Below are 11,530 nucleotides of genomic sequence, written 5' to 3'. Positions count from 1 at the left end.
TCCTGCTGATGTTCATTGAGCATTCACACCACCATTTTCTTGACCTCTTGCAGGCAGGGAAAGTTCAGTTCGGTTACGTGTATGGAATGAGTGCCCTCGGCTGCCTTGGGATTCACGCCTTGCTCAACGTAATGAGCTCTTCTGGGGTGTCATGTGGCTGCGTGGCCAGTGTGCTGGGTTATTGCCTGCTCCCCATGGTCCTCCTGTCAAGCTGCGCCATCTTTTTTTCATTGCAGTAAGTGTCTGTGTTCTCCAGCCAACCCTGTGTGTGCAGTCGCTGTCCAGACGTGCCACACCAGTGCACGATTATGCCATCTCTAATTGTATTGGCCATGGAATTGGGAAAACCATGGTTATGCAAAGCTGCAGACAGATTCAGAAAAGCAGGTCGGTTTCAGTTAAATGCTATTCCTGTTTTGATGATTTAAAAACTAAATGATGCCAAGTTAACTTCAACTGAACTATTGCCAGGGTGAATAGAACAAATGCAGAAAATGCACTTGTTTGATTTGGGAAAAGGAAGGGCCCTGTGAGCCCTGACCAATGGCTTCAACTCCCAGGCATGCTGCCTTTTAGGCCAAAAGCAACCGTGCTTTCTCGGCTGGGCTCCTTGCAGGCAGAATTCCCAGGAATCCTGATGAGAGGATGTTAATGCTGGAGCATTTTCTAGCGTGTATCTTCAGTAGAGACATTCTCTCCCTTTCCTTCCCTTCTCTTAGGGAAAGTTAACGAAAGCAGAGTATTAAAACTAAGCTTAACACACACACACACACGCACACACACACACACACATGATCTGTCTGGAAGAATTTATCAGATCCTTTATTGTTCTTGTGCAATCCTATGAAAACCAGAATCAACCTATTCACCCTGTATCTAGAAGATTTTTGTTTTTGCTATAGGAGTGTGCACTCTCCAGACAGAGATAAAAAAGCTGAGCAGGGGACAGGGGAGGTTAGAAAGCTACATCACAATCCCTTCTCCTCCACTCTCTTCTTGAGATTTTGGACACACACCCACATGTGTGCGGTGTGATTTTCAAGCCACTAGGTCCAGGATTCAGACCACACCGTCAGCCATGGAGGATTCAGCATCTTAACCTCCATGCCACTTGTTGGCCCAATCTAGAAGTTTTCATTAGCTAACTGTACGTAAAACAACCTGAACGCATACTTTCCCAGAGCTTCAGCATTCTCAGGTACCAAATACTGAAATACTCCTATTGGATTATAGTAGGTTGTGGGGCCAGCCAGTGTTAACATGCAGTGCTCTGAGAGACTGACCCACATGGAAAGTTCTAGGTTCCTGCCTAGAGTCCTTCCTGAGTATGTCAGACACATGCCTGCCCATGATTGGGGCCAGCTGAAGATGGGCGTAGGTTGCAGTATACTGACCCTGTTAGCAAACTCTCTCTCTCTTCCTCCTTCCCTCTCTCTCTCACTTAAGAAGTAAAGAAAGAAAGACTCTCCCAGGATGAATTTATTGAGACTCTCAGTCCTTAGTGCCCGTGGGTGATTGCTGTTTTTAGAGTCCTCAGAAGATTGACAGCATACCCTGAACAGGACTATCTTCCTTGAACAGTGCTCCTTTGATGATTTCTGACCAGATGACTTTTGTAGATCCACTTTTCATAAGGTGGGGTTGGTCAATGTGGTAATAGACATGAAAAACAAAAGGATTCTGTGGTCAAAAAGTTCAGTGTATACTGCGTTAAATGTGGTTCAATAAGTCCTATAATTCTGGGACTTGTCACTGTTCCTGTGTATGTTAAAGGCTAAATTTAGAGTTAGACTGACTGGGTTCAAGGCCAACCTCCACTACTTATCATTATATTACCTTGGGCGAGGTATTTAACCTCTATGCACCTCAATTTCTTCATGTATAGAGTTGGTATTATAATGGTATCTATCTTATATGGTCATTCTGAGTTTTAAATAAATACTTGTAGGCTACTGTAGAATAGGACCTCACAGGCCAGCCAATAGTGTGGTAATTAAAGCAGCCAGATCCCACATGGCTGACGGCATGGTTTGAATCCTGGACTTGGCAGCTTGGAAAACACACAAGACACATGTGTGTGCATGCCCAAAACTCCAAGAAGAGAAATGGAAGTGAAAAGATTGCGGTGTGGCCATACTCCCGCACAGGTGGCAGGCAGAAAGCAGGTGGTTTCTCATTTTCCCTCTCTCTCTCCTGCAAGTGCATGTGCTCTATAGTAAAATTAAGAGGAAAAAATAGCACCTGACATAGTAAATCCCCTCAGTGTCTGCTAATCTTACTATTGTGTTGTCAGAAAAGTCTTGACGTATTTTAATCTATGTAAAAATGCATCATGACTTTTCTGATAACCCAGTAATATGTCTTTTAAATCTTAAAGATTAAACTGGATTTTTTTTTCTAAATCAATTTTTTTATTTGCTTTTGTTAATACATTAAATCACATTATTTAGCTTACAAGGCGATCATTTCAATATGTGAACATTTCTTCCCGGTCTAAAGTAGATGTTTTATTCCTTTACTCATTCAATTAGCCCACACACATAGTCCTATTTATCCCTTGTACTTCTAATGGACAAGTCGTGATAAAAAATATATAAACCCAGTAATATTTCATCTTTTTTGTTGCATGCTTGCTGCATCTCAGATATAGTCTAGTCTGTGTTCAGGATCCACAGTGTAGGCAGTGTTTTATTCCAGAACTCTCCCCCGCCCTCCCTTTTTTTAAAGAATTATTTAATTTTTATTCATTTATTTATTTTAATTTGACGAGAGAGACACACATACACAGAGAGAAAGTGAGAAAGCAAACTACCAGGTCCAGGTCTCGAATACTGGCCAGCCCATGTAGATGTTCATTGAGCATTCACACCACCATTTTCTTGACCTCTTGCAGGCAGGGAAAGTTCAGTTCGGTTACGTGTATGGAATGAGTGCCCTCGGCTGCCTTGGGATTCACGCCTTGCTCAACGTAATGAGCTCTTCTGGGGTGTCATGTGGCTGCGTGGCCAGTGTGCTGGGTTATTGCCTGCTCCCCATGGTCCTCCTGTCAAGCTGCGCCATCTTTTTTTCATTGCAGTAAGTGTCTGTGTTCTCCAGCCAACCCTGTGTGTGCAGTCGCTGTCCAGACGTGCCACACCAGTGCACGATTATGCCATCTCTAATTGTATTGGCCATGGAATTGGGAAAACCATGGTTATGCAAAGCTGCAGACAGATTCAGAAAAGCAGGTCGGTTTCAGTTAAATGCTATTCCTGTTTTGATGATTTAAAAACTAAATGATGCCAAGTTAACTTCAACTGAACTATTGCCAGGGTGAATAGAACAAATGCAGAAAATGCACTTGTTTGATTTGGGAAAAGGAAGGGCCCTGTGAGCCCTGACCAATGGCTTCAACTCCCAGGCATGCTGCCTTTTAGGCCAAAAGCAACCGTGCTTTCTCGGCTGGGCTCCTTGCAGGCAGAATTCCCAGGAATCCTGATGAGAGGATGTTAATGCTGGAGCATTTTCTAGCGTGTATCTTCAGTAGAGACATTCTCTCCCTTTCCTTCCCTTCTCTTAGGCAGTTAGTATTTGCAATTCACCATCGTTAATGAGGATACGGTTGATACATTTTCTATCCAGCACTTTCCGGGGCAAATGCGTATCAGGGCCCCTTTGGTGAGGAGAGCAAATGATTACATAGTTTCTTGCCATGCTCAAGCTCACCTGGAAATAAATATTTGCCATCAGTGCTCTTTCTTCTATATCCAAACAGACATGGTTTGCATTTTCTTCTCAGATGACCCAAGTTTTAGGTTACTAATGCTACATTGGATAGAATATTATCTGAAGAATTTACCACTGAAGAGAATTAGCATCTAAGAGAAGTCTTAAATATTTTTAACACTATAGCAAATAATGTTTCTCATTACTGAGAATGACTTACTGATACTTTCTGTTTTTATGGAAACTTTTTTTTTTCTTTTTTTTGGAGAGGTTTTTGCTATAGGGCGCATGTGCTCGCCAGACAGACAGAGAGAGACAGAGAGATAGAAAGCGAGAAATCACCCCCCAGAGGGGATGGCCACGCTGCAATCCCTTCTTCTCCATTCTCCTCTTGGGATCTTGGGCACGCACGCACACATGCCCGGCGTGAGGTTAAACCACCGGGTCCGGGACTCAAACCGCGGTCGACTACGTGGGAGTCCAGCGACATAGCCATTACGCTAACTGCTGGTCCCTTATGGAAACATTTTTAAACTAAGTATTTTTGAGAATTACAGTAAACTCTCACTTCAGTAAGTACCTAACATTTAGAAAAGAAGAATATAATGGATAATGAATCTTTGAAGGTATAGATATATGTTAGTTACAGGTATATTTATACCCATGGAAAAATTTCACATTTCAAATGCTGCGTTATCAAGCTGTTCCCCTTACTGTGTTGTTTAATACAGACATTTGACATGTTAGTATAAAACTCAGTTCTATAGTTTTACTTTGCAGATGCTTTTGCAAAAGAATAATATTATGATCCACCACTTAAAATTCTAAGTATTAAGCATATTTTCAGCAAAAATTGAGATTTGGAGAAGAAAATAAAAAGTAAAATTTTAGATTTGGGGCATCATCTTAAGTCTAGAATTTCTTATTAGATTTTTGTTCTGAAATTATAAAGAATGATTTTGAAATAATGACTAAGCTATCCCTAAGATCATGAAACTAAAATTGCCTTTTAAGGCATATTGCTATGTCATGTAAATTAATCCTGTATCATTTTACATTTGTGTCCACAAAAATCTGTACATTAAATCATTCTAGATACTGTTTCTAGTATGTATGAATTAAATCAGTAAATACAGTATTCATTAGGTGATTCTAAAATAATTTCGGTTTATTAATAATCTAGGACAGTAAAAGCTATACTGAATTTACTCTTTATCTCCTGTTTATTCCTTCCCTCTTTAATCCCTTATTTAATTATTTGTTCTTATTGAACCAGTTGCTTCCGTAGTTAATTTTTGTTTTGGTTTGCCATAGGGCATGTGGCAGACCAGAGACAAAGAAAAAGACAGAGACAGAAAGAAAGAAACAGAAGCAGAGAAAGATAGGGAAAGTAAGAAATCACTCCCAGGACTGGGGGAGGATGTCTGGACCACAATCCCTTTCCCTCCCTCTCCTCTTGGGATTTTGAGCACTCACGACATGTGTGAAGCATGGCTTTCAAGCCACTGGGTTGTCAGAAAAGTCAGGCAGTATTTTTGTTTTTCTATGTAGAAATGCTTCATGACTTTTCAGATGACCCAATATTGTTGAAAATACTAATTGGAACAAATCCATCCCAGTCGTCTAAAGAACCCACATATCCATGTACAAAGTGAATTTTCAGAGATGAGGTGGGAGGCCACACGTGCCTGTGCTTTCCTATTCCCCATGTTCTCTTCTTGAGTGGTGTTGACCTTTGCTATCTGAGGAGAAAACCTGGGAAGTAGACATGGGAATAGCAGGACTAGTCACCCTCTTGGAATGTAACTCTGTCTGTCTTCCCTCTTATACTGTGGGTTAATTTATGAACAAAGCAGGGAAGAGGAAGGAAATCTGCTGTGAGAAAAGGAAGGCCCGGCCACAGTGGTACAGGGGGTGGGACACTGTGATGTGATACTGGAGCTAGATGGCAGCCATGATTAGGATCCCTGGGTGACCTGAATATTCCAGGTGCACTCATGATTCTGGGATGCTGGAAAGCATAGGGAGAATTGTGGTGTAGCAAAGGTATTTGTCTCTTTTTCTGCTTCCTTCCTTCTTTCTTTTATCATGAAATAAAGAATTTTTTTTGAGAGTTTTTTTGCTATAGGGCACGTGCGCTCGCCAGACAGAGAGAGACAGAGAGACAGAAAGCAAGAAATTACCCCCCAGGGGACATAGCCACACTGCAATCCCTTCTCCTCCGTTCTTCTCTCAGGATCTTGGGCACGCACGCACACGCACCCGGCGTGAGTTTCAGCCACTGGGTCCGGGACTCGAACCATGGTCAACTACGTGGGAGTTCAGTGACATAGCCATTATGCTAACTGCCGGTCCCCTGAAATAAAGAATTTTTAATTGAAAAAAAGGCATGATAAAGAAGGGCTAAACTTAGTGTATAAGAGAGTTTTAGGAGTTGGGCATTGAATGTTGACAGGTAAGAGTGACTATAAATGATTTCTTGTTTTTATTAAATCAAACTTTACTGACATATAAAGTGGTAAATTGGACTTGAAAATTTTCTAACGGGCCAAAGCTTTTGACATCTCCTCCTTGTTTGTTGGCATATAGTCACTCAAAGTATCTGCTAATGATGTTTTGTGTTTCTATTGTGTCTGCTCTAATATTGCCTATTTAATTACATATTTGATTTACCTGGTTTCTTTCTTCTTAATCAGTCTAGTTTACAGGTGTTGCTCTTTTTAATCTTCTCAAAGAACTAGCTTTTCCTTTCATTCCTTTCATTTATTTTCTGTATAGTTTTCTATTTCATTTATTTCTGCTAGAATCTTTATTATTTTTCTCTTGACATTTTTTTTCCAATTCCCTGAGGCATGATGTTAGGTTGTCTTTTGCCACCTTTCCATTCTTTTTCTTAGGCACACTAATTGCTATGAATTTCTCTCTTATGACCGCTTTTGCGGTATCCCATAGATTATGAAAACTCCTGTATTCATTATCATTTGTTTCAGTAAATCTTTGGATTTAAGACTTAATTTTTTGGTAGTTGCAAATCATTCAGAAGGAGGTTGTTTAGTTTCCATGTGTTTGTGTATTTTCCAAGATTTTTCCTGAAATTAATATCAAGTTTAATTCCATCATGGTCAGAGAAGATTCCAGATATCATGTCTACGTCTTTGAATATGTAAAGGCTTGATTTGTGCCCTATCACATGGGTCAGTCTTTGAAAAAGTTCCATGCAGGGGTGAGAAAAATGTATATTTTGTAGCCTTAGGGTGGAAAGTTCTATGGAAGTCTGTCAAATCCATTTGAGTTACAGTATCACTTATGTCCTGCATCTCTTTGCTTATTTTTTGTTGTAAAGATATGTCTAAAGGAAATAATGGGGTGTTGAGAGATACCCAAAAATTATAGTGTTGTAACCTATCTCTTCTTTTAACTCTAGTAGTCTTTCCTTCATGTATTGAGGTGCTCCTGAGTTGGATGCATAGATGTTTATAAGCATTATGTCTTCTTGTAAAATAGCCCTTTTACGACTATATAATGCTCTTCTTTGTCTCTTCTTACAGTTTTATCTTAAAGCCTATTTTGCCTGAAATCAGTATCACAACTCCCTTTTTTTAAATTCCCATTTGCATGGATAACTTCTTCTAGTCCTTCACTTTTAGTCTATGTTTGTCTTTATCCATAAGGTGCATTTCTTGTAGGCAGCAGATAGAGGATTTCTGGTTTGTTTGTTTGTTTTCCATTTAGCCAGTCTCTTGATCAGAGAATTTAATCCATTAACATTCAACATTATTACCAATATTTCTGAACATGCTCCTATCATTAAGTGAGCCATTTTCTTGTTTGTTTGTTTGTTTCCTCTTATTCCTGTCTGTCTGACTTTAATTTTCCTGTTTTAACAAACTCCCTTCAGAACTTCTTGAAGAGCTGGTCTGGAATTGATAAATTCTTTCAGGTTTTATTTATGTAAGAATGTCTTTATTTTTTTTTTCCCATATGAAGGATAATCTTGCAGGGTATATTAATGTTGGTTGAAATTGTTTTTCATTTAGCACTTTAACTATATTTCCCTATTCCTTTCTTATTTGCATTGTTTCCAACTAAAGGTCCAATGTTATCCTGATGGGGTAATCTTTGTTAGTAATTTGACGTTTTTCTCTTGCCAATTTTAGTATCCTGTCTTTGTCTGTGGTTTTGGTCAACCTGGCTACAATGTGTCTTGGAGAAGATCTTCTTGGCTTGATTCTATGTGTGGTCCTTTGTATTTCTTGGGTCTAGATATTTGAATGTATCTTTAGGTTTTGAAAGTTATCTTCCAGGATTTCATGGAATAAATTATCAATGCCTTTATTATTTTCTTTACCTTTTAGGATACCAATTATTCAAATGTTTGGGTGCTTAATAGTATCTAGTATTTTTCATATATTGTCCTCATTTTTCTTGGTTATTTTCTCTGACTTTTTGATACATTTTTCTAGGTCAGAAGTTTTGTCTTCTACATTTGAGATTCAATCTTCTACATGATCTAATCTGCTTTTAATACTTTCGAGGGAAATTTTAATTCCCGGTATCACAATTTTTATCTCTAACAATTCTGTTTGATTCTTTTTTATGGTGTCTATTTCTCCTTTCAAATCATGAAAGGACTTCCTCATCTCCTGGAGCTTGTCTCTTTTCTCTTGCATCTCATTTAGTTTTGTCACTATACATATTCTGAATTGTTTATCTGACATTTCCACAAGTTCCATTGTGTTGTCTGTGGATGATGAGGAATTGGTGTTTTCCCTTGGGGGAGAGATATTTTCTTGTTTATTCATATTTCTTATGCCTCTGTGGAAGTTTCTAGTCATTTGGTGATTTATACATTTCTTTCCAAATTTTTCAAGTTAATTCTGCGCATTCAAAGGCATGCAGGAGTAGGCTATCAGACATCTCTCTGCTGCTCTACTCCCTGGTGTTCACCAGCAACCTGCACTGTTGTCACTGCTCTTGGATGATTCAAAGTCCTTGCAGTTTCTAGCAAACAGGTGTGCCTGAGACTGAGCTGCTGAGCTTCAGTTTAGAAAAATAGAAGGAATTACACACCATGCTTCAGAAAACACTAGTCTTAGAATTCAGAACCATGTGGCAGGTGACAAGCCACAGTCTCTCTGCATCTCCATCTCCGTGGACTGGAATGGATGTCTGGATGAGGCAGGGAGGGACATGAGGTATTCTCAATGTCCCAAGCAACACACCTCAGAGTTCAAAGGCAAATGGGGGAGAGGATAAGCCATGGGTCTCTGCCACAAAGCCTTCCAGCTGCAAGCAGACTGCCATATGACAAGGCTTTTCACTGGAAAGGATGCCCGGATCACAGTGGGTGTATTTCAATTCGTTAAGTCTGCAGCTCGCACTGTGCAGTCAACCATATGGGATCAAGCTGCATTAAGCACACCGCTACAGTCTGGCCCCATCAGATTCATTTTATGAATGGAGAAAGTAGTTATAAATATTATGCCAAAGAGACTTCTGAGGCAGTTCCGAATAACCTCTTTTTCTCCTGATGTAAGGCTATCTCTTTTGTCTTTGCCATAGGGGCACCTTTGGAACTGTGGCAGCCCTGGTCATCATTAGCTGGTGTAGTCTTTCGGCTTCCAAGATCTTCATTTCAGCCTTGAACATGGAAGGACAGCAGCTGCTCATCGCCTACCCTTGTGCCTTACTTTATGGACTTTTTGCCCTCCTAACTGTTTTCTGAAAAGTGAGATGTTATTGCAAGATTCTATTTGTTTGCTGTTCAGACTATCCTGGCAATGTATTAGTATCCAAATTTGGTGATACTTTTTTTTTTTTTATATTGCTGTGAAACTATAATATGCAGAGAGACAAAATAGCACTTAAGGATGTTGCTCTAATAGCTGGTTTGGTTTGAATGATGTTTTGCTTTTCTGTGTGGTACATTAAAACATTTTAAAATACTTTAATGTAAAAAGGGACATAGTTGCTGAAATGATGTACAATGCTTTTCTCAATGGATGTATTTTCAAGAAATTATAAGTAAATAAAATCATTGCTTATATTTATAGAGGGATTGTATAGTAAGCCTTTTGAGAAGCTTTCATGGTGGCTCAAGCTGTGTGCATATGGTTAAAAATCACACTGTTCAGCACCTTAGGAGAGTTTAGGGGTATGTTATATACTGTTTTATTTATCAAAAGAGTCAAAGAACCTTCTGTTTTTCAATTCACTTACTTTAACAATTCTTCTTTGGTCCCATTTGGGTAATGAATTGGTTCACCACTTTCTCAAGACCTAACTTTCTTCTTACTCAGTTTTCATGCCATGGCTCATCACTACAATTTCTCCTTTGCATCTATCCTGAGCAGCTGTGCCATTTCCTCACTAAGTCTATGAGTGTTACTGGAGGAAATTCTACACATTACCTGGATTACCACATCATAAATGGTTCCTCGGTGGTGCCCTTGAAACGTAAGCAAATTCCACTAAATATGTTTTTATACTGTCTGGGATAATTGTAATCACTCACATCAGTTCTTCCCTACTCTGATCTCTAACATTCCTTTCTTATTTCTCATTGTTAGTCAATTCTTTTGTATTTATTTATTTATTTTTATTTTAGTTTTGTTATAAGGCATGTGCACTCACTGGAGTGAGACAGAGAGAGGAGAGAGAGAGAGAGGGAGGAAGAGAGAGAGAAAGAAAAAGTGAGAAATCAGCCCAAAAGGGCAATGGCCACACTGAAATCCCTTCTCTTTTATTCTCTTCTTAGTATTTGGGGCATGCATGCACATGTGCTCAGTGATTTTCAAGTCATTGGGTCTAGGACTTGAACCATCCAGTTGACCATACGGGATCCAGCTGCCCTAACCTCCATGCCACCTAATAGTCCTTATTTGATTTAAAAGTAGAAGTAAACCAGAATGAAAGTGCTTTGTCTTCCTACTACCATATCTACCAACCTACATGTATATTTACCCATACACAAAAGGATCTTCAAAAAGTTTACGGAAAATAAGTATTATGAAAAACCTACACATAGATTTCAATACTTTTGTGAACCACAATAAACTTGTCTTTTAATTGCATTTGCCATAACTTTTTTGAACTCCCTTTGCATATTCTGCCTTTCCTTTTTCCTTTTTTTTTTTGGAGAGATTTTCACTGTAGGGCGCGTGCGCTCGCCAGGCAGACAGAGAGAGACATAGAGACAGAAAGCGAGAAATCACCCCCCAGGGGGGATGGTCACGCCGCAATCCCTTCTCCTCCATTCTCCTCTCGGGATCTTGGGCACGCACGCACACGTGCCCGGCGTGAGTTTTAAGCCACCGGGTCTGGGACACGAACCACGGTCAACTACGTGGGAGTCCAGCGACATAGCCATTACGCTAACTGCTGGTTCCCTCTGCCTTTCCTTTTGTCACTCTTCCCTCTCCACACCCAGCCTCTCCCCCTGTGTAACCAGTGATTTCTCTTGACCTATTATTCATATCAGGACATAAACATGTTTCAACAACTCCTATCTTAAAATACAAAACCTTTAACATTCGGTTATGGCCATTATCTCTGCTCTTCTTTAGAGCAAAAGTCATCGAAAAAGTTGTCTATTGTCTCTGCCTCCACTTTATCATTTTCATCCTCTCTTTCTTATATTGCTGTCAAGAATTCATCACTACATCAAGACCATCTTTGTCAAATCAGCAGCAACATCTACCTCTTGGTAAACCCATTGGCCAATTCCTAGTTTCATTTCATTTGAACTCTCAGTATTGTTTATTTGATTATCCTCCTCACCAGTGCCAAAGCACTTCACTTGACTTCTGGAGTGTCACATGCTCTT

General features: G+C 39.7%; 1 protein-coding gene across 1 annotated transcript in view; it reads left to right on the top strand.

Annotated features, from left to right (window-relative positions):
* YIPF7 (Yip1 domain family member 7) overlaps positions 1-10,292 on the top strand; it is an 87,161-nt gene extending 76,869 nt beyond the window's left edge. Inside the window, exons 7-8 of the mRNA XM_027769202.1 lie at positions 54-235; positions 9,268-10,292. Of these exons, the coding sequence (XP_027625003.1) occupies positions 54-235; positions 9,268-9,430 (345 nt within the window). The 3' untranslated portion in view covers positions 9,431-10,292. The remainder of the gene's footprint in view (positions 1-53; positions 236-9,267) is intronic.
* Positions 10,293-11,530: the final 1,238 nt, after the last annotated feature.

The sequence above is a fragment of the Tupaia chinensis genome, unplaced genomic scaffold (assembly GCF_000334495.1).
Source record: "Tupaia chinensis unplaced genomic scaffold, TupChi_1.0 Scaffold148884_1, whole genome shotgun sequence".
Taxonomy (NCBI): Eukaryota; Metazoa; Chordata; class Mammalia; order Scandentia; family Tupaiidae; genus Tupaia; species Tupaia belangeri.
Note: the sequence above shows the minus strand (reverse complement) of the source record. Positions and strands in the feature narration are given on the sequence as shown.